Source organism: Petromyzon marinus, chromosome 29 (assembly GCF_048934315.1).
Source record: "Petromyzon marinus isolate PM22_M1 ecotype Great Lakes invasive population chromosome 29, UKy_Petmar_22M1.pri1.0, whole genome shotgun sequence".
NCBI lineage: Eukaryota > Metazoa > Chordata > Hyperoartia > Petromyzontiformes > Petromyzontidae > Petromyzon > Petromyzon marinus.
Genome location: NC_133695.1, coordinates 10,752,391 through 10,776,619, shown reverse-complemented (window position 1 = coordinate 10,776,619; position 24,229 = coordinate 10,752,391). Strand labels below are relative to the sequence as shown.

The 24,229-nt window shown below is 48.4% G+C and overlaps 1 protein-coding gene and 1 long non-coding RNA gene across 3 annotated transcripts in view; one reads left to right on the top strand and one right to left on the bottom strand.

Annotated features, from left to right (window-relative positions):
- Positions 1-21,784, bottom strand: part of LOC116947174 (uncharacterized) — a 78,066-nt gene extending 56,282 nt beyond the window's left edge. For both annotated transcript variants that reach the window (XM_032962628.2, XM_076070556.1), the window contains exon 1: positions 19,752-21,784. In XM_032962628.2, coding sequence (XP_032818519.2) covers positions 19,752-21,645 — 1,894 coding nt within the window. In that variant the 5' untranslated portion in view covers positions 21,646-21,784. The remainder of the gene's footprint in view (positions 1-19,751) is intronic.
- A 265-nt stretch (positions 21,785-22,049) lies between these two features.
- Positions 22,050-24,229, top strand: part of LOC142929351 (uncharacterized) — a 32,307-nt gene continuing 30,127 nt past the window's right edge. Inside the window, exon 1 of the long non-coding RNA XR_012945646.1 lies at positions 22,050-22,158. This is a non-coding gene — a long non-coding RNA (uncharacterized LOC142929351). The remainder of the gene's footprint in view (positions 22,159-24,229) is intronic.

The window sequence follows — 24,229 nt, the reverse complement described above, 5'->3', positions numbered from 1 at the left end:
GAGATGTAGGAGGTCCTCTTTAACCCACGCTGACTAGCGTGGTGAAGTATGGTCGAATAACCCCCACGATCCGCACGGCCCTCATCCAGCAGTGGATTGACAAAGCGCTGTACATGTAGGAGGTCCTGCAGATTTGAGCAGCATGTTGAATAGATCTCCGAATCAAGATAACAAGGGCACAGACCAGTTCATCACATTGATTTCAGGATTCGCAAGTTGAATACTAGATAGTGGGTAATTATACAAAATATTCATAATAGAAGTTTTTTTGTTAGATCGCGTTCTAACCCCCAAAAAACTCTATTATGGATGATAATGGTCGCGAAAGCCTCCATGTTAAACTATACCAAAGCTTGCCTTCCTTTCAATGAGAAGATCTTGTTTTCATTCTTAGAACAGACAAGGTTGGAAATTGAATAAAAAATAATATCAAGATGGCTCATACACACTCTGGGTAAATGCCCCCTTCAGAGCTCTGTTCTGGCACCCTGGAGGACAGGGCTCATAAACTGAGTTGGGGGTCTCTGCCCTGTCACCAAATGACTTCACACAATATATATATGTTTAAACGTGTTTTGTTTTGTACTTAATCGAGCATAGCCTTAAAGTGCCCATTTAATGTGTGTGCTACACATGCACAATGGACTGCACCATCACAGTTGATGTAATGGTTGTGAAATATGTTTCTTGAATATTGACATGTAAAGGCACGTGGGATGATATGTGCGTAAGCATAGATAAACATATGTGTTCTGTAGTAGGGTGATCTGTCTGGGGATTTTTTGTTGTTGCTCTCCACGATGATAATGAAAAACAAACACTCTGATATCAGCGGCTGGAAAAAGGCTGGAGCAGATATGCAACAAGAATGACATCATTTCTAAAATGAAATTTTTTTAAAGTGAGGAAATTGTTAAAATTCACTAACATGGGACCGAGCATAGTTTAGTGTCTGTGGGGGACAACTAAGTGATAAATGGAGAAATTTAAATTCGGAAAATCCAGCAGAGAGGCTGACTTCATCTACGCAAATATTTTTAGTTGCACAGATGATATCGTCACAAGTTCAAATTCCGGTTGGGGGGTTGACTCGGTCCATCATCGTCATTATCATCGTCGTCGTCATCATCATCATTGTCATCGTCATCATCATCATCGTCGTCATTGTCATCATCGTCAACATCATGATCGTCATCGTCGTCGTCAAAATTGTCATCGTCATCATCATTGGCACTATCATCATCATCCCTGTATTCTAAAGGAAAGAGTACCACGTTGTGGAGAAGTCAACGTTGGATGGTTTGTGGAGAGACTCCTGACCTGCTATAGGAATGTGTAATTTGCACCACTGGCTGAGGACTGTGAACGGAAGGCAGTGAGTGAGCACTGCCCCGACGCTCATTTGAGCAAAAAGATCACTTTGACTTGACTTAAGCCATTTGAGGCTGGGCCGGAATCAAGATCGTGAAAAAAACGGGCAGGCAAGAGCAGTTTAGAGTGAGTTTAAAAAAAGTTAATTGCTCTAAAATTTTAAATGTGAATACTAATGTGCCTAAAAGAAGAACTTTTTTTAGCCAGGTTATATCTGCTATGCCATATGCATTGGGAAACACGATCATTGACAACAACAGAATCGCAAAAAATAGAATCATGGGGGGGGGGGGCGGGGGTCCATAACTGGACGCCGATTATCACGTACGTAGTTTTAGTGGCTGCGTGTGGCAAAAGTTGGCTTCGTTCGCTGCTACACGAACAGCCACGAGAGTGCCAGGCAGCCACCCGCGGGTCTATTTTAGCGGCGTTACACGAGCAGCCTGGATCCGTTCCTGCTCGCCCTACGTTGCTGCGGGGGGAGGGGGGGAGGATCGAGCCCTTGCTATTACTGATCGACCTTGGGCGTGACCTTCAGCGTGTCACCCAATCAGCGTATCTCTTATCGTGTCGAAGCCAGACTGTCGAGGCCGGACTTTGCTCTGCCACAGTTTGCTATCGGGGCCACCGCCGACATGGGCACCAAGGTTGGCTTTGGTGTAGGTGTGCAGTCGGCGACCGAAATGGACGTGCAGAGGTGGCCGTATGAAACCCATGGGACCTGCGGAAACGTCTTGGCGAAGGGATAGGAACAGTTCTGAAAAGTGCTGCGCGTTCCGTGTTCTGGGAGGTGCGGGCTTACCATCGTGTACAGTCCCATATTTTGACCACTCCGTATAGCGCGGTGTACGCACAATGTGAAGGTGCTGCATTCACATCTGAGGCAAGATGTGGTCACGGCCAAAGATGGAAATAACCAATGTGATGAGGGACATACAGCCAGAGGGATTGAATCTTGTATCCATGTGTCGAGGTGTTGGTTTATGTTTGTATGTGTCAATATTAAGATGTCATCACGGCCGGAGCAGTTTATGTCACCACGCCTCGCCGACAATTTCTACGGCATGCCTTTCCTGCAGCTGTTGCACAGATGATGTGCGACCTTTAAGATTTGCATGAACAGTGGCATACCAACTGTGCGTTCTTGATCACCACACTCGGAGTTCACTTCAATGACTGTTTCGATAACGGGTCCTCCTCCACCCGGAACACGCACTGCCCGACGCAATATGGGACATCGGGGTGGCGAGATGTTATCTCCCTCGCCTGGCGTGCAGGAAGTTGTGGGTTTGATCCCGACCATGACGCCTGTATATTTGGAATTTGCATGTCCCTCTCCCTGTGGTCACGTGAATTTTTCTCCTGGTCCTCCGGTTTTCCCTTCCACATTTAGAATCAACATGCGTTTAGAGTATTTGGCTGCTATAAATTTCCACAAGGTAAGCCACTGCGTTGAGCTATCATATGTGGCCAGGTCGCTTCTGAAAAAAGTTGTATAGTTCAGTGGGCCTTGCCTGGTAAAATACAAAATAGTAACATTTGTTTTTAAATAGTGTAATCTTTCTTCATCTAATCATATCTATTGCATCGTATCGTGCCTCCGTGTACAACACAAAGGAAATGGCTGTGCAATAGAATTGTTTATTCACAGACTCATACATCAATTCCATAATTCGGTATTCTTTGAAATTCAACCGTCGACATTTGAGCACAGCTGCCCAAGACAGACGCTAGGAATTCCATGGTAATATAGGATAAGCAATAAAGGTTGCGCTGGGTAGGATGTGTGCACTGGACGAAGGAGGGCCGATTGCTGAGACAGGCATTGGAGTCCCCATGAGTCCCCACGAGTCCGGCAACTAAGGGTAAGAGTGGACCTTGGAGCAGTTGGTGAGATACTGTGAGGGCAGATATTGGAGGTCACGTGTATACTGTGCAGCAGCTGCAGGATCTGAATGATTTTGCACTTCCATATATTGCGGTGCTGCCCCCATACGTTCCAACAAGAACTATGAGTTTGGCGTAATTATATCTCCTCTGCATCCCCAGAACGAACCTCATGTCCATGGACAGCAATCTCCGGGCCTTTCATTCCGTGGCAAACGGACTGTGGAACTCTCTGGGGGAGTCCGACTCAGTTGGGACCTTCAAGTCCCACCTAAAATAATTGCTCTTTCAGAAGGCATTTTCTATTTTAACTCAGCCACTTCTGACCTATCCCCAACTCCCATTGCTGTTGACGTAAAGAACCTTGTGATTTTATGAAAGGTGCTGTATAAGCTGTAATTCTTATTATTATCTCGCGGATGGTAGAAATCATTGGCGAATTGTGGTGGCATCAATGGCTCTGGCTGTGATGACATTTTGATTTGGGCGTGCAAACAGAAACTAACACCTCAGCACATATTATTAGAGAAAAGATGCAATGCCTCTGGCTCTACTCCTTCACTGGCATCGATTATTTCCGTCTCAAATTCAGGCAGGGCGTGAGGGTTTTTCCACACAGACGATAACTTTCACTGCACAAAGAGGATTCCATCTCCACACACAAGATAATGTAGCGCAGCCACTTGAGTTGTTTAGTGGCAGCCGGTATCCTGGCAAACGGTTCATGTTATCGACTACCGGTTTTCAAAGGTTAGGAAACGTTTACCGGATCCTGCCAGGAACGTTCGAGATGAACGCACCAATCGGCTCGTGCGAAAGTACAGACACCGCAGCACGCGCGACTCTGATTGGCCAGCGGCAGCCGTCTGAGAGCACCTGCGCCTACGGCAGCCAATTGAATCCATGCGTGGTACGGTTTTGCTTCTCAGTTGTTAAGGTGAAAGGTCATGATTCTCGTGTCACTGGTGGTGGAAGGACCTCCACTAGAGGGAGCTCTAGAGGATATCTAATCTCGTCCTCCACGCGAACCAAATGTTTGGAAGTGGGTGTACCCACAGTTTACCCCACCGCATAGAACCTGCCAATAGAGTTATTGTGAGGACTCATTATACTGCTTGATGGACAGATGCGGGGGAATTTTTCAGAAACTCAAGAGCATCGTTTCAACTGCCGTGCTTGAAGAGAGACTCTAAGCCTACCTCGGGACTGCCAGTATGCTAGGCCAATGTGCTCACCATTATTACTAAATGGCAGCTGCCTTTGTCTCTAAGTTACAAAGGTAACACTGCTGTGTTTATTGCTCTAGACCAGCGGTTTTTAACCTGGGGTGTACGCACCCCCTGAGGTTGCTAGATGCCCTTTCTGGGGGTGTGAGACATGGCCAGATCTCTTTCGAAGATAAATAATCTAAAACACAAATTAAGCACAGGCACATAAGTACAACTACTTTGTTTAATCAAACCCTCTATGTATTTATTGACGTAACTTTTGTTTTACGATTGAGAACCAAAGGGGTGCAGGGATGCAGCAAAGGTGAAGAACCACTGCTCTAGACATTTGTCTTCGTATTTTCATTCGGCTATCAGTAGAATGCATTTTTTTTTAACAACCACACCTGCCGCTCCTGTATTATCCATGGGAGCTGTAGGATTCTGTAATATATTCGGCCATATCATTGCTATTATCCGTGATTTCCCCCCCCCCCCCCACCCCCTGCAGTGCAGTGGAGGAAATTCGTGGGTAACGTAGCAGATAATAGGATATACGATGTCCACCCCCCACACTCCGGTGGATAACCACGAGTTCGACCATCTAGGCTTACGCAAAAATAATCGTCTTTTCACGTAAAAAATACAAGTATTTATTACCCGTGGAACTGGGACCCATTTCGCAAGGAGAGGGACTTATGCCTGTAAGATCGATCAGCAGTTTACCAGCATTGATTCATGCAAGTCTGACTGATGATGAGACGCTGTGTGTCGAAACCGGTCCAGAGTTTGCTTGTCTTGAACCAACACTGCCGAAATGATGCGCTCACAAAATGCGTTGCAGCCGATGGGCTGCGTAAGGAATTCGTCTAATTATAAATACATTGTCTGCTTATTTATTTTTCAATTTAATGCGCGCAGCGATTTATGGATGACGATTCAACGAAGAGTCACGATTCGGGCTCGGCATTCAATTCAACAACTGATCATGCTTTTCACCCCTTTGCTCTGGTGAATTGCATTAATGTTCACGCAATTACAAAGACATATCTCAAAGCAGCGTAAGGAAACTGCGATTGTGCCTGCCCTTGCTGGCCCTTTACATTGGGATACGGAGTGCAGACATTGACCAGAGGCGTTCTGACACGGCACCATGCCTGGGGAGATGCTTCCAATCCCCAGGGTGCTGTGACTTGTGAAGGTTGACACGTGGCTTGGGGCCGCATCGATCGTTCGGTCAGAGCTGCTAACTACTTCTAAGGGGCTTTCAGAGAGTGCCGGTATGTGTGTGGCGTGCCTCCCATGGGAATGTGCCCGTCATTAAAAGAAATGTACACACGCCGTGGCTCTGCGTCTCTCGTGAGCTTTTGACCAGCGATGTGGTTTCGCTTCCAGCGCCCGTCGCGTCTTTTGCAAACCCACGAGTTCAAGCTTTCAAAACAGGGGTGGGGAACCTTTTTTTTCTGCCAAGGGCCATTTGGAAATGTATAACATCATTCGCGGGCCATACAAAATTATCAACTTAAAAAATAGCCCGTTATATTTGGTCAAACATTTAATTAACTCACCCCTACTGTGATGGTTGGAACTGCTTCTCTTTGGCGAGGCGTGTGATGATGTTAGCTGGTATTGATGATGTTGCTACTCGCAACCGCTTTTCCAGGTTTGCTCCTAGATCTATTGAATTTCGAGTCCCGCCTGCAGTTGCCTTGGCAGGGCCACACCAAACGATTTCGCGGTGCCTCATACGGCCCGCGGGCCGGACGTTCCCCACCCCTGAATTTTAAACAAATGGCCGTAGCAACGCGCTCACGCTTCGCGTCACACGTAGCGTCGCTGATGCAAATTGCATCGCACGATTGCCAAGGTACAGCCAAAGAAGCTGTGGAGGTTGCCATGCGGATGGGTGAGCCAGTGCCAACAATTGCTCCGCAGTTCTATCTATTAAGACTCGTTCCAGCCAATCAGTGAGTGGTTCAGTATACACGCGGTTGGTGGGGGGGGGGGACCTGAGCACCGAGATAAATCCCAAGCGCGCGAAGGGAGGGAGCAACGCTCGATCCCGCCACGGACGGCATCAGTCCACACTTTGCCACGCCGCGCCGTCACCTCGACGCCCAAAGGGGATGTCGCTTGTGCGGTGATCCACCAACCCTTGCTGATGCCTCCACAGTGCTGGACTCAGAGGCAGCAGCAACAGCCGCGTGCGGCAAAAAACATTCGCTGTCTGGCATCGCGTTTATATGTATACTGTATATATTTTACTGGTAGGAACCTCCTGGTTACACCACCAGCCAACAGGGCATTATTGTGTCCGTCCATCCGTCGTGCATCCAAAAATGGGAGGGGTGGGCCTGGGTGGAGAGGGGAGGGAGGGGAGGGTGGGGAGGGGAGGGTGGGGAGGGGCTGGGTGGGGAGGGTGGGGCTGGGTGGGGAGGGGAGGGTGGGGAGGGGAGGGGAGGGTGGGGAGGGGCTGGGTGGGGAGGGGCTGGGCGGGAAGGGTGGGGCTGCGTGGGGCTGGGTGGGGAGGGGAGGGTGGGGAGGGGCTGGGTGGGGAGGGGCTGGGTGGGAGGGGTGGGGGCTGGGTGGGGAGGGGCTGGTCACCCCGTGGTGCCCTTATAAAACTCAACGTTTCACCTACTCACGCCGGCTTGTGCCCGCCCTCACAGTCGGGCATATTGTGCGCAATACACCACGCGGTGCCGCCGTTGACCCTGGCCATTGACCGAGCAACCCAACGTTCCTACCAGCTCCCTCCGCAGGAATGTGTTGTAAGGGACTGATCTGCCCCTACTGTCGTTTTTTTACAGTACTGTATTTACACAGTACTGTATATTCGTACAGTACGATATAGTTGTACAGTACGGTATATTTGCACAATGCTGAATATTTGCACAGTACTGTATATTTGTACATTACCGTATATTTGTACAGTACTGTGCATATGTAGTACTGTGTATTTGTACAGTTCCGCATATTTGTACAGTACCACATATTTGTACAGTACTGTGTATATGTACAGTACTGCGAATGTGTACAGTGCCGCATATTTGTACAGTACTGTGTATATGTACAGTACTGGATATTTGTACAGTTCCGCATATTTGTACAGTACTGTGTATATGTACAGTACTGTATATTTGTACAGTCTCGCATATTTGTACAGTACTGTGTATATGTACAGTACTGTGTATTTGTACAGTACCGCATATTTGTACAGTACTGTGTATATGTACAGTACTGTATATTTGTACAGTACCGCATATTTGTACAGTACTGTGTATATGTATATGTACAGTACTGTGTATTTGTACAGTGCTGTATATTTTCCAATGGCTAAGACCACGCCGAATGCACCCGCATTCGTCAGATCTACAATTCGAAGCAGGATCCGTGGGGGGGGGGTGCTTGGTTGAGTACTTTGATGAGTGACCACCACAGCTTGCCAGGTGCTTGTCGTTCCCTCCGTACCTCCAATTAGCACGGTTGGCTACGTACGGCGCGAAAGAAGTTCAACAGACCGCACGCACTTACGTGGGGCTATGAGGTGTGTGGCAGGAGGAGGCAGTAACTGAGTGCTACCTCATGTGTGGTGGCTTCTTCTCCAGCTTCCAATAAATGCAATGCACTCACGCGTTATTGGCGAATACATCCCAATGCAATGCAGGACCCTCCTGCAACTCAATGAGGCTTTCTCTGGGTAAATAATCCACCTTCATTGGCATATTCTTGCAAGCTCCTCGTTAGTAGTTCCCAAACAGCAATTAGGGAGAGAGAAAAAAATATAGCAAGGAACGAGTAAGGCCACACTTGCAAATGTTTCGGCTTGGGCTGTTGTGAATGCAGTAAAACATGGTTGTAGTTTGCATCTTGCAATTTCAGACAATGTTAGGAGGTTTTGCCTGGCAACGATTTATTAATTTGAACGGCTTTCACTTCGGCAAGCACAGTACAGTATTGCTATGTTTGTCTTGGCGTGCATGCTGCATACTCTCGATCAGGTGATGAAGATCCTTCTTGACTGGATGAGGAAGATGTTGGCTCGGATCACGAGCCTCTAGGCTCTGCCAATTCCTCTCCCTTTATGGAGGCTCCACAGTCTACGGGGAGGGCTCTCTATTACAACGATATAAAGCGGTCAAATATTTGGGATGTATTTTGCCTACGATGCACGGTAAAGTAAAATATCTCTCATCCTTTATTTTGTTACGGTTTATGAGCACATAGCCCAAAGACCCCAAATCCCAAGCAGCCAGCAACAAACGGCAATCTTGAAGATTTAATCAAAACAGTGAACATGTTTATTGACTTTTGCGAGGTTGTAAGAACCAGGGGAAAGAATAAAAAACAATTTTTATTTTATCCAGGTGAGGTCTACTGAGCCAAGTAGCTCTTTTTTCAGAAGAGACCTGGCCACAAATAGCTCAAGGAAGTGGCTTATCACGTGGAAATGTATAGCAGCTAAACACTCTAGACACACATTGATTCTAAATACGGAGGGAAAAACCGGAGGGACCCGGAGAAAAATCAACACGACTGCGGGGAGAACACACGGACTCCAAATATACAGCAGGCGTCAGGGTCGGGATTGAACCTACGACCTGCATACCAGGCGAGGTAGTTAACATCTCGCCACCGTGGTGCCTCACGATAGGAGAAAGATGCAAGGTCCAGCAGTGCAAGGAGAGAAGCAGAAGGAGAAGTGACGTTATGACCTTCAGTGTGGTGGTTGAGCGTAGTATGGGAAATATGGCTGCCACCGTTCGCGGGTCTTTTTGTTTGTTTGTAAATCTGCATCTGTCACAACATACTCCTCCTTTCCACGTGGACGGCTCACAGACTAACACGGATAACGGGGGCAACTTCTCCCCGACTTCTGCTCAACTCCTCTAACCCACCGACCGGCCGCGGAGATCCGGAGTCGTGCCGTGCCTTCAGAGGACTTATCCCGGGTGCCCCTCGAGCCACCGCAGACAAACACGTGGATAGATCAACGTGGACAAGAGATGAACGTGGACAATGATGCTGCTGCACTGGCAGTGGTGCACAAACACAATGAACAAAAATAACTCAACGCGCTCATCAATAAGTAAATAATCGGTGGCGTTTCGGGCAATGGCCCCTTCACAGCACATGAAGCATTGCAATCGCACTGGCCCCTCCCTCGTTGATTGCTATCGAGAAGAGTATTTGCCCGAAACGTCGCCGATTTTATTTGTATATATATACTTCATATATGGCCACAGTGTTGTTGATGAGTGTGTTAGGATTTTAAGGATAATAGATGAATGTGGACAACACAAGTACGATATGCTGTACCATCATCGTCATCACGATCACCATCACCACCATCCATTAAAATCATCATTGCTTGCACTACCATCATCATAGATTCATTGTAAATCCACTACCGGATAAAAGTGTATCCATGTTGTGGGCATGAAAAATAGGGGTGGTACAGGCGTGGAGGTGACAACCTGTCTCGCTCCAGCAAATTAATTGATTTCATCGCTCAATTTCCACAGTCTACACAACTCAACGCATTCTCTTCACGGCCATGTGCCCCGCAAATGCTGTAATCATAGGTTTTTTTTGCGCACCCTACAGCTCCCACGGATAATATGAGTCATTGGTAATAGGGCCCGTGCGTAAGAGGAATTCTACCGATGTAGACCATGTGCCGTTATGCGTTGCTGTGAATCAAAATGGCTATACATCTAATTCGTGAAAGCAATTTTGCAAATGCAGTCCTCCCTCCTCCTCCCCCTCCTTCGTATGGCTGATGTTGATGCAGAGCAACAGCTATAATTTCTCATTGAGGTGCTTGAGGCAGATGATGATTGCATCAGGAGTAGCGGAGTGTATCGCTGTGATGACACTCCCCTTCGTATTCGTGAATCTGGCATTGAATCGTTATACGTTCAATGGGTTCTGTTCTGGGTGACTCCCGGAGGGGGAGTTTTTTTTTTCCATTTTCCATTCATGCATCGTGTATCCGCATCTGCCATTCGCAAATACAGCGTGAATAAATAACTCCCTGTTGCCCGAGAAATGAGTTTTCAACATAGATTTAAAAGTGCAAAACTCCAGTGGCTTCCTTAAATCGGAAGGAAGAGCGTTCCAGACAGCCGCAGAAGCGCATCTGAAAGCGTGCGATGCAGCGGTGCCGTCTTATGTACAGTGTACAATAATGTAGTCAAGCCGATTTCAAATCCACGCTTCAAAAATCGTCTGCAACCCCCCCCCCCCCCCCCAGGCTACAGTGTCAACCCATTGCTGCCGCCTATCTCTTGTCCGACGTAGGCACGGAGGGGGGGAGCAGTTGGAAAATCCTGGCTCCACATCTCCCACACCCCACCACCAACTGGGAGGTGTCGGGTGCAGTGTTTACCACTGCAGAGCGAGGCTGTGCACCCCTCCCATCTATAATTATGGCTGGCCCCCGCGTCAACATGGCTTTGGTTGTTCACTCGCACGTGAGCCAAAGAGAGGCCAAGAATTGCGTCGCATTTGAGACCCGCGTTTTTTGTTTGTCAACTTTGCCATCGCACCCGGGGCTCAAACTCGGGATCTCAGAGTTGCTGGCTCAGTGCCTTAACATGCGCATTACCATTGGTCCCCCTCCTCTGCTTCCCTCCACACAGCCACCAGGTCCTCTGAAAAGTTGATATTTAAAGCTTGGTTTCAGAGGAGGGCCACAGCTACATTGCTGAACCCTCGGACAGTTGTTCAATTCAAGCTGGGTGGCAACAAATAGAAGGTGCTCAACTCCAGTGGCTCCTGAGATCTTTATTTTCTTTGTTGTGTGCTTTGCAGTGCAACGGATTGTCCATGAACTCCAATGGAAAGACACGGGCAGGATGGTGCAGTTTCAGATTGTGATTTTTTTGTCGCTTCACTTACTGATCCTCTATTTGATATAAAGTACGGGGGCTCCTCTACTTACGAACGAGTTGGGTTCCAGAAGTTTGTTCGTAAGTCGAATTGTTTGTAAGTCTAACTTTACTCCTGTCAATTAAAAACATGTTGTACGCTATCTACACTAAACACGGTGAATGGCTTTAAACGTGGTATAATCTCCTGTAGATGTAGATGCCACTGGTTCTTCATGTTCTGCAGGTGTAGATGTCACTACCACCATCTATTGCGCGGCGGTTTAACTTATGGCTCTCGGTCCAAACAGACGATAGTTTTGTTCGTATCTCTGAAAGTTCGTAAGTCGAATGTTCGTAAGTAGAGGAGTCTCTATACAGGGTGGCCCATAAGTCTGGAATCATAGGAAAAATAACCAATTTTTGTTTGTTTCTGCAGGCCCAAAATTTCTCTGAGTAAGGAAGAACGAGTCCACATAATTCTACTCATAGGTAATCGGATTCAAAGGGAGGTCGCTGTTAAATTTTACAGACTGCATCCAGACCATCAGCCAATAACACAGAGCTGTGTTTTCCTATATGATTCCAGACACCCTGTATATGTAAAATGAACATAAACTAAAGCGTACAATGCGTGAACTTGCTCATCTGTGTTTATTGCCGCATTGGATGAATCCTGATGTGGTGTGTAGTGAGAAAGCGTATAATGTGTGACTTTGCGTCATAGTCCAATTCAACAAAAACATGTCAGCTGACAGCTGCTCGTGTACGTTACGTGGTTTATTCATACGCGATTATCACATCACAACAGCATTACAGGGAAATCGGTTATAATGAAATGTGTATGTTAATCCATGCCAAATGCCCAATTGACATAGTGTAATTGGCCTACTGAAATACAATGAAAATCGCGTGCGTAATGTACTGTGTATCCCATTTCAATGTCATTATGCATAGACCCAGCTGTTAATATCAGTGTTATTAATATTATAACCTATTTATGTTCCTTTAAATGTGTGCTGTTTCTTTTTTTCCTTCGCAGAGTTACACTCTTACGTAAAATGATGCATCGTATTTCAATCACATTTGGACGAAAGTGTATCAAATGTGTGTCTGCGAGCAACTGGCATTCGATGAACGTTTACAATGAGCTGTACCTAAATATTTAATGGTTACGTTACCCCCTTAAGTTAAAACCCTAAGGGCCCCAGCGACACAGTGGCAAAGGAGAGGCCTGCAAGTGGAACGCAGGTAAGAGCATATCCAGAGCAGTGGTGGCGAATCTATGGGCCGTGGGCCGTATCCCAACGAGAGTTGCCACCTCTAAACAAAGCCATTCGAGGTCTAAACGCTCATAAATGGGCGTCGCTGATTGACTGAGGGCATGGCTCAGCCCCATACCGTTAATCACAAATTTTAACGTTAGAAACCATGGAGATCCTATGGGAGGCGAAACGTTAACCAAAAAAACGTTAACCGATGTCACTGTTAACTCAGAGACTTGTATTATTGTGGTTGTTACACCTTGGCAGTATTAACCAGGGCGGCCACTGCATTCGACCCCGTGACCCTCTGAAATGGGCGGAGAATGCCCTTTCCGCTTGGGCGCTTCACTGCCCACAATTACCTGGATCCAATTGGTAAATGGGGGCTTGATCCGATCCTGAGCAGGCTCAATCAGATTTCAAACTCGGTAAGGCATACGTCAATAATTGTGCATGATCCCGTGCAACGTTACTATGTAGAGAACAGAAAGGTGTGTTTAACTACTTCATTATTCAAGTTGAAAAAGTTTAATTTACTGAGAATTCAGCTACATGATTACCAGTGACGCTAATTGAGTTAAATATAGTTACTGTCTGTCAGGACAGCCTGCAGCGGAGGAGTTAGAATAATGGGACAGTTTTACACACAAGGGACAAGTTCCATTGCCAGTTTAAGGGGGTTTATTTCATTAAAAAAATCACGTTAATTTCGTGGTAAACAAGTATAAATTGGCTCTTCTCCATTGGCTAAATGGACACGGTCCAATCAGCCAATCATAACCTGACCTTGCCTATTGGGTCACATTCTGATGGAAGCGTGGTAGGTCTGATCCAATTTTGTTTTTAAAAATAGAATTGTATCAGATCCATTTTTAAACCAAGCCGATCATAATTGTCGCATGAAAAATAATAGCAAAGCGAGCCTATGGTAAAACATAAATTATGAGTTATATTGTCCATCATCCTTTAAAGGGGGTTGGCAAATTGAGTACCATATTGTGAATACCAGTTGGTGGGAAATCAGCAATCCCAGTACTGTTTCACAATGCAGAGTTTCACCACATTTATGTATGTTGAACTTATTTTGCACCGTACGTAGCCAACCTTGCTAATCGGAGGTGCGAGGAGAGGACAACAACATTTATATGGCACTGATGAAAATTTGGAATTGGCAAGGCTCATTTAGAGATCTCCCCTCTGATCCATGACACTATTACCCATGACTCCTGTAGGGTGCACATAAACTCAAATTATCTGCAGCCCTATTTTCCTATTATCTGCCATCCATTCATGGTAAAAGGAGTAGCACCGTATATTTGTCCCATTATCTGCAGGACATTTGCAATATTTTTAATGGTGCAAAAAATTATTTTCAGCATAAAATATATATATATAAAATAAGTGTGTTTGCAGAGATACAGAAAGTGAAATATAGACACGGACACAGACAGAGATGGAGATACACAGAAAGATGGAAATACATACACAAGTATGCATGGGGACACGGAGAGAGACAAGGAGACACACAGAGACATGGAGACGCAAATGCATGATTGAGACATCCACACACACCAAAACGGACACACACAGATACGGAGATACACTCGGAGGTAGACACAGAAAGACGCAGAGCCACACACACATGGAGCCCAACTCTACATGTTATTACTGGCGATACCTGCAGCTACATAGATCGACAGGCATATACCTATATGAACCTTTCCTGTCATGCATGTAATAAAACAAAAATCCTACTACACTCTGGTTGTTTATCACATTTACTCTTAGTACAAAGGCCAAATATAAATGTCTGGATTTTACTTAACGTACTGCGCACGTGGACAGCGCAAAACGACACTAATTGATGAGTATAACACTGGGGGAAGGGGCAGTGGGATTGGGGGCATACTACACTATGGGAACCCCTCTGCCTGAGTTCAATACCTGGTCGTGGCTAAGATCAGTGGCGAGTGATATCTGAACCGGTCCTGGGTCCCTCTCTCACGAATTGGCACTGACCAGTGGTAGTGAAGATGACGTTACAAAACAATCTCCACGACAGTGGTGCGGAGAGGCCTTCATTCAACAGTGGGCTGATTAAAGGATGTAAATTGTCATTGTTACGGTTCTAAAATACTCTGCGTGCGACCAAGTTATTTGCGCGTGGTGCTGTTATGGCCGATAACCGGCTCTCGCGTGATTCCGCAGTACTCATAAATTAACTGCATGAGGCCAAATGATAATCAATATATATCTGCCTGTCTGAGTTATACTCTTGGTAAACCAGGGCACTGGAATAATTGTGCAGTGATTGCCATTTTGAGCGGCCTTCATTATAAATTAATCTCGTGTGATATTTAGGATGTATTGCTGTGGACTGTAAAACACTGCACGTGGACTATGCATTTGATTTGGTCGTATCAACTAAATGGGAGGTGCATGCTTGAGGAGATGCTTCCTTTGGATTACACTGAGACAGAAGAAAACAAATCAGAGATACTCTCTCATAGTGACAGTTAGTAAGTGTCAACGGGCTCGGGCAGGACACGGCACTTAGACGGGATGTATGTATCTACGATGTTGAAGTTCTTTCGCGCCGTACGTAGCCAACCGTGTTAATCGGAAATGCGGGGGAAAGACAACAATCTAAACAGAAAAAGCAGTTTGAAGGAAATGAGTTTTCAAACTAGATTTAAAAGTGCATAGCTCCAATGGCTTCCAATATCGGAATGTTGAAACTGTTCTTGAGATTAATAAAACAAATCATGCTGGATAATATTTGTATGCAAGGCCCATGCGTTGATCGGTTTGAAGGTACTTAATATTATGTGAAGAGAAGAATGTATTTTGCTTATAATATCAACATTTGACAAATGTTAAATGGGCTCTTACATGAGTTTTCAATCTAGATTATTTAAAAGTGCATAGCTCCGGTGGCTTCCTAATTTCGGAAGGAAGAGCGTTCCAGACGGCCGCAGGAGCATATTGGAAAGCGGCGTGATGCGGTGACTGTCTTTGTTCGATGGCTAGCCACAAGCCGCTGCGAGGATGACCGGAGTTTACGTGATGGGTTATGCTCCTTGACGAGATCAGCCACGGTATTGTGGTTCATTTGTGGCAAGCACTTTGTGTGTAGTGAGCGCGACGTTATAAGCGATGATGACGGCCGATGGATAGGACCGGTGATGGAATGGACGTCGAATGGGGGAAAGAAATCCAAAGAGCCTCGGCCACCACACAGATGGGAGCGTTGAGATATATTCACGTGCAGGAGTGAGAGGGATGACAGTAGCTACTGGACTATGTGGGATGGTGACGGGAAACTACAAATAAGCCTCGGCAGCTCTGAATAAGAGACACTTTCGTGGCAACGAGCGTGGATTATTGCTCAACGAAAAGAGTTAGAAAATGTGATGGGTGATAACACCACTGCCCATCAATATGGGCTTGGCATTGCATTGATGGCTATTGCACAATATTGGTCAAATGCTTTAGGCACATGCAAGTACTGTAGTTTATATCGGCAATGTATATTTATAACGCCTCACATAATCTTCGGAGGATACTAGTGGCAATTTCTAGGAATTAGAGGAATGACACTCAAGTTAACTCGTTTGGAAACGTTATACAGATGAACTGCAATATTCATTATGACATGCCGTGCCTGTGTTCCCTTAATTCATCAAGCCGGTGCCCATTGGTATTACGGTACTGAAATCGCATTATCTTTTGAGGAGTTCAGTTTTACTCATTGGTTTTTTTCGGTAAAGTCACGTATGTAGGAATACCATAAAATTATATAAAAACAAATCAATCGCGACGTTTCGACCGCAACACAAGCGGTCCTCATCAGGTGTAAAAAAATAATAATCACGGAGGTAAATACAACAAGAAGATGAGAGACGAGAATTCAACAAACATAAGAAAAAACATGCGATGCACAACCAGTCAGGTCAACAACACAGTTAGACACTTGCCTGGCGGATCACGAATTTCAGAAGAGTGTTAAATTTCGTGTTCAACCTCTGGATTGAACATACCAGCATAGACAGAGTGAACAAATACGAGGTACAAGGCAGCAGAAATACAGATACAGGCCCACCAAGAGGCAAGGACGGACAGAGAAGAGAGGAAAAAGGAGTTGGATGAACAGAAGCCTTAAATAAGAAGTGAAGGTGGGGGGAGGGGCCAGAGACAAAGGGGGCACAGCAGCAGAAGCGGGGGAGGAGGAGGAAGCACGGGGCACACCACGTTTAGGACAGAATTGCAAATGTAACTTCCCCGTAGAAGTGTGTTAATAAAGAATGAAAGCTTTCGTGACTGCATAAATTACTCATTGTTTTTTTCGGTAAAGTCACGTAAGTATGTGACTTTACCGAAACGTTGTGATTGATTTGTTTTTATATAATTTTATGGTATTCCTACATACGTGACTTTACCGAAAAAAAACAATGAGTAATTTATGCAGCACGAAAGCTTTAATTCTTTATTGAGTGCAGTTTTATTTTTGGTTTGGGGGATTTTTATTTATTTTATTTTAATGAAACCGAGTTTATTTGACATTCACTTGCAGCAATTACAAACGTTGAGAACGTTGCGGCTGTGAGGCCAACACGCTGAGTCTTACTCTTGCGGATGAGGAAGCTGAGTCTTTCACTGAAATGAAAACTATGAACATTTTTTGTTTTGTTTTACCAGGTAAGGCCCACTTGAGCTACGATGTACAGTAGCTCTTTTTCAGAAGCGACCTGGCCATCACAAATAATAGCTCAGCTGTAAATGGATGATCACGTGGAACATTTACAGCAGCCAAATATTCTAAACGCGTGATGTTGATGCTAAATGGGGAGGGGATAAAACCGGAAAACCCGGATAAAAATCCACGTGACCACGGGGAGAACATGAAAACTTCAAATGTACAGGCGTCAGGGTCGGGATCGAGCCCACAAACTCCTGTATACCGGGCGAGATATTTAACTTTCCAGCTGACGGCGTACTTTAATAACCCCCCCCCCCCCCCCGCACAGAAATGATGGGATCACCAAGAAAATTCGAACCGTCAAGTTCGCGCAAACTGGCGAATGGCCCTCTGGTACGTGTCAACCCGCTTCACCTCCAGGCCACCATATATATACACACACACACATTGGTGCGTTTAGATTGTGTGCAGAGATCACGCAAAAAGGTAAAGGCGCAGCCCTGCAAGTGCTTTCTCACACCACTGCTTGGAGGAAAAAAAAGCAATCAACTTCGAGGACCACCCAAAGAGGGTGTTTCGGCCGACTATTCCGACGCTGGCTGAAGAGGTGGGGATACCCACACTCTACCTCGCCTCAAGTTGACCTGCAGATCGCCTGTGGCGTTTCCCGTGTACACTGCCGGGTGTGTTAACCTCTGACGCACAGCAACATCCCTTTTCACGACGTGTAATGCAATTCCATTGACACTGTGCGTGTATATTGCCGCACAATGGGCTCGCTGTAATTGCTAATTCGAGCGCGGCTATCTCTTCTAACGTCCGCTTTAACACTTAGCAATTGCGTGAATCATCTACGTCGTATGGCTGATGTTGATGTACAACGACTATAATTTTACAGTGAGGTGAATGAGCCAGATGATGTCGTCAGGGGAAGCGGAGTTGGTGGTTTTCGCTGTGGTGATGCCTCATTTTTTCCATAATGCCATGTTCTTGTTGATTTCTTTCGTGTTAATGTCCCACAGAGAGTAACTGGAATCGGAACCGCTGCCTCGTGAGGCAATCTGGCTCATGCAGAATGTTCAGACAATCCTCCCCCCCCCCATGCAATGCAACTGAATATATCATTCATGTGGGTGCTGTGATTGCTGCAGTGAGCATTCCCGGATTCGATTTAAAACATAATTGCCAACGTTGATGCTTATATTTCTCACGGAGAGGTAAACAATGGAGGTTCTGACTGCCTGACCTTTTTCGGGATTCTGTTCTTGCGTCTGGCAAAATGCTCAGAAGCTAAATGCTCACCCTGAGGCCTGCGAGCCACTTGATGGCTTCAGGAGAGAGTTTGTGTAGTTTTGGTTTTACAAAATGTTGGCCCATAGCTTTTGGTTGCATGGCCACAATCGCACTACTTTGTCGTTAATTTGTGACGAACTAAGGTTTCTATTTTAATCTGAAAGACACAATGGTTGGAGCCATGAGTGGCTCTCCACACAGCTGCTTACGACTTCATGATCGTCGTCGTGGTGGACTTTCACAGCCCACCCCCCCCAAAAATAAAACCTCCAACAACCGCGTTAGAAGAGCGCAGCGATTGTTATCTCGGTAAGTAAGCAGCACAACGCGTGCACGAATCAACCGCACGGCTGTTTGAGGTGACACGCGCGAACACGTGACCCGGCCGAACGTCCAGCGGACCCAACAACAGCCACATGCACCCCGCAAGTGCGAGAGTGCGAGGCGTCGTTGAAATGGAGGGCGGAGAGGAGGAATAGCAACAAAAATAACTCAGGGGTAAGCGGCGAGGGCACGACACGGCGATGAACAAGCTTTAAACAAATGCTTAGAGCAGTGGTTCTTCTTCTTCTTAACTTGGGGTGCGCGCTGTGCCCCCTGGGGGAGCGAGATGCCATTTCTGGGGCGTGCGAGACATGGGCGAATTTTTTTTCCGAAGGTAAATCGTCGAAAACACAAATTAAGCACGGGCACGTGAGTAACAACTTACTTTGTTTCATCAAACCGATGTGTATGAAGGGGCGCGAGGCTGTCGTAAAGGTTAAAAGCTAAACGGACCGCATAATGATCCGATCTGCCTTTGTAGATCTATAATGCACGCTGCCGCCGCTATCACCACCCTCCTGTGTGTGTGTGACGAAAAGCTGTAACAACAACACCAACATCTTTTCAATTGACAATTTAAAAGGTTGGTGGGGGGGGCTGAACTTTCAGTAAGGGGGGCCGGGGGAGCGGTGGAGTTGGTTTGGCTTCCGACCGAAAACAATCAGCGACCGACAAGCAGTGGTCAATTTCAACCGCGGAGAATCCGACGCAACGCTGTTCCGGATGATATCGAGCGAGAAGGGAAGCCCCCCCCCCCCGCCCCCCACGAAAATCACCGTCACACGTTGGGGGACAGATCGCCGACACCTGGGCCCCCGCCCCTCCCCTTTACCTTTGAGGATGAGCGGATCACGGCCTTCCTTGCGGAGCGACTCGATCACCAGGTGGAGCGGCTGCGAGGTCTGGACGCACGCTGGCTCGCTCGTCGCCTCGTCGTACACCACGATGTCTCCCCGCCCCTTGCCGAATTGCGCGCCTCCTCCTCCTCCTCCACCGCCACCACCACCGCCGCCCCGCGCGCTCAGCAGGTCCAGCACCGTGATCTTGCCCTGCTGCAGCCGCCTCCTGCTGATCTTGTCCGTGCAGTTGATGTGCACGGCGCCGCGGATGTGGCTCTTGTTGAACTCGATGAAGGGCCTGCAGTCGATGATCACGGGTCCCCCGGCTCCTCCGACCTCGACGCCGTCGTCGTCGTCGCCCCGCGTCTGCTCGAAGCACCTGGCTCCCGCTCGGCGCTTCTCCTGCTGCTGCTGCTGATGGTGGTGCTGCTGCTGCTGCTGGTGATGGCTCCGCCTGTTCAAAGCCGTGGCCCTCGCGATCCTCTTGGCCAGTTCGTTCGGCCAGATGGTGCGCACCGCCAAGGCTCCCGGCTGCTCCGCTTGGGAGGAGGGGGAAGAGGAGGAGGAGGAGGACGAGGACACTGTCGACGACGTCTTGGTCGGGGTGGTCGTCGACGACGACGAAGCCGAAGACGCCGATGACGCGGCCGCGGACGAGGCGGACGAATTGCGGTGGGCGAGCGGCGGCTGATGGTCGGAGATGGCCCCGCTCGCGTTGCTGCTGCTGCTGCTGCTGGTGCCCTTGCCGTCCTGCGCCAGCTTGGAAGACAGAGAGCCTTTGGAGGCACCGACCACCGAGCTCCCGACTCGAACGGCTCCGATGCCATGCTGCTGTTGCTGCTGCTGCTGCGAGTCCCGTAGGAGGCGAGAGCACGACGGGCAGATGTTGATCTGCTGCTGGTCCAATGCTCTACCACCCTCAGGTCCATAGTGTCCACTCGTGGACGGCAAGAAGGCCAAAACGCCCGGCTGCTGCTGCTGCTGCTGCTGTTGATGGTGATGATGATAATGAAGATGATTGTGTTGCTGCTGTTGCTGATGCTGCAGCTGCTGCTGATGCTGGTGGTGTTGAAACAGGTGCTGATGCTGGAGACGATGGTGATGGTGGTGATCCTGCTGCTGCTGCTGCAGCTGCTGCTGCTGTTGAAGTTGCTGCTGCTGCTGATGGTGGTGGTGGTGATGATGATGATGGAATCCCAGCCCCGGGCGTCCGGACGGTACCACAGCTACGGCTGCACTGGCTGAGCGCTCCACGCACGACGTCGCGTTGGGGGTGCTGCCGCCTCCGGCGCAACAGCTGCTGGGGCCGCCGCATCCACAGGACAGCGAGCGAATGGGACCTCCCCTCCTGGTGGCGGGCATATACCGCGTGTAGCTGACGCTGATCTGCCTCGCCTGGCAGTGGACCGTGGTGGTGGTGGTTGTGGTGGTGGTGCAGAAGATGGTGGAGTTGATGGAGCGCTGCTCGTCACCTGGCGTGGGACAGCTATCGCCAAGCTCCTGGAGTTGCCGGCGAATGTCTGCTGCTGCTGCTGTTAGTAGTGATGATGTTGCTTCTGGAGTTGCTGCTGATATTGATGCCGCCGCTGCTGTAGCGGCGTTCGAGTGGACCGCGAGGATGCGACGACGAGACGTGCGCTTGAATCTCAGCTGCTGCTGGGTCGCCAGCGTTTGAGATGTGAGCACGGTTCTGCTGTTGACGCTGCTGCTTTTCCTGCTGCTGCTGCTGTTGCTTGTCCTGCTGCTGCTGCTGCTCGTCCTGCTGCTGTTGCTGCTGCTTGTGATCACGCTCCCGCTGCCGCTGCTGGTGATGCTGATGAAGCTGCTAATGGCGCTGTACGAAGAGACGGCCACCAGAAGGCGTCCGTCCAGTGGAGACGGAGGCATCACAGTGCCGCTTACGGGGCATGACCGGGGCGAGTAAGTGGGGTTACGCTGCAGGGAGTGGTGGTGGTGGTGGGGGGGGGGTCTGGCTATGCGGTTGGGGAGGGATGGGGAGGGAGGAGGGGGGTGCTTGCTGCCGTGAGCGGCGGGGCGGGCGGATGCGCGCTGTGGGTCTGGGGCGCCTCGGACATCAGATCGGAGCCGGGAAACTGGCAGGGAGACGGGCTGTGGGGAGATGGGATGGAGAGTGTGCGCGTGTATGGGGGGGGCGGGGAGAGAGAAATACGTTTTAAAAGTAGAGGATTTGAGCGAGGAGGATGGGGAGGGTGAAGAGGACGCGAAGTTACGGGGTGAGAGAGGTGTGGAGAGGAAAGCGAGCGGGGTAGATTGGACAAAGACGGCGTGTAGTGTGAAGAGTGGGACGCAAGCACAGCGAGTGGCGGGCCACGGAAGGGGAAAGGAGAGACAGAGGGGAGAGAGACGCAGCGACGTTCGCGACAGTGAACATCCAGATATGTGAGTAAAGGATGAAGGGGAAGGATGAGCGAGAGAGAGAGACGTGAACACAGATTATACAAACATTTTGAACCGTGGACATTAAGGAATGAATACGATTAATGTTCGGGAAGGGTGGAGAGAGAGAGAGAGGAGAGAGATACACAGACGTTTGGAAGCGCGGACAGACAGAATCCGCGGCGAGGAGAGAGATAAGAGAGAAAGAGTTGAGGCGTGGGTGATGATTACAGAATGAAGACAAAGACGGAGGCGAGGAAACTGCGGCCGAGGGGCAGCGTGCGCCCACCCAGAGCCTCTTCCCCGTACACAACAGCTGCTGATCTCAACCGCGCCGCGGTCGTATTGGGGCGGGGGGGGGGTCCTTTTAGCGCGTTGGTCGTGGGGGGGAGGTGGGGGTGGGTGGAGGAGGGGGGGGGGCTGGATGGATGGAACCGAGGGGATATGCACCAGAGAAGGGGGGGGGGGGGTCTACGTGGATGGAGTTGCGAAGGGAGCTCTGGGCGCTAACTAATTTGAGCTTGGATAGAGGAGCGGCGCTTATAGCCAACTGAGTAGGCAGCGCAAGCATTCGGAGCTGCGTCTAACTCCCCCCCTACCCCCCCCCACTCTTGGGATGCGCGTGTCCGATTAATACCATATTTAACGGCGGGGGGGGGGGATTTCCTTTATCGCTTCGAAATAGCTTAGCTTCCATAATACAGAGGGGGTTTTTGGCGGTGGAGTTACATCGCGTAAATATACACGTGTGTCGTTAACCCACCAAACCCACCCGGATGCAGCCAATTAGTAAGGGGTTGTCACGTGAACTGAACTCGCCCATTAGTTTCGACTTCAGCACGCCGCCTGGGTGCTACGTCGAGTAAAACCCACCACGTTTACAATTAAAAGCGCGAAGTTTTCGCTGTCGATTATAGCGGGCTTCATCGAGCGTTCTTGCCAGAGTTGACAATCACCGGGGAAACGTGGGTGCATTGTAAATGTTCGTGGGTCTTACTCTCCAACACACAACCGGTGCGCTCGACTAGTAACTTAATCGGCACGTTTTGTTTCGCGTGAGAAACCTTACTAATTGGTCGTGTCGGGTGGTAGTGGTGGTGGGTTAACGACACATATCTACGCGGTCTAACCCAGACAAAAAACACCTTTTTGTGATTAATATTGGTCGCGAAAGCCATACTCGTGTTAAACTTCGCTTCCTCCTCACCACCCCATGCACCAACCCCCCTTCCTCTCTGTGAGACGAGGTTTTTAGTCGAAGAGGGAAACCGGACGGCGAATAAGGTGGCCTTTATTTACGTATGAAACGAGTTACTCGTATCCGCGGCAGTCATGTGCCATCTGTTCACATTGGTGCGCGACTGCACAGGCTGGGTTGGTGGTGGCTGTGTCTGCTACGGTTCGTGTCGAAGTTTATCGTCGTCGTCGTCATCATCGTCCCGAATCTCAGTGTCGTTGTTGTTGCCATTCAGGGGTTCTCGAGTCATCGGGGTGCAGTCATCAGTGGATATTCCACATCCGTATGGCGAGAGCCAGTCTATCTTCGGACCACTGCTGTTACACATCTAAATATATACACACTGTATATACACAGAATGTTTCGCGTATATTTGACTATGTTTGGTAACGCAAAATGTGTAAATAGAAATGACCGAACATAATTCACTGACGGACAAAATACATTCCGCGTCCAATTATGCGGTTTTAAATGAACTTTATTGCACTGATAATCCAGTATTCGAAGCAGCAATGTATTTTGTATTGTACTGAGTATGTTTGTGCCCTGCTGCAAAGAGCGGTGGCGCAGCGGTTAGCGCGTTTCGCCAAGAACCCAGAATGCACCATGACAAAGTTTCATTCGCGTCGAGGTGCTGAACGTGGCACGAGTTAATATCTGAAGCAGTGCTGCCCACCGATCCCACCTCGATCTCGCCAACCCGCAAATATTCTTTACGTGCGCATCTCTCCTGTGCCTCTCTTAAGTCGACTCAGCCTAAAATAAACCACCAGATATGCAATGTCCACGTGGAAAAAAAAATGGCAAACATCGTTGGTTGACCGCGCCCGTCACACG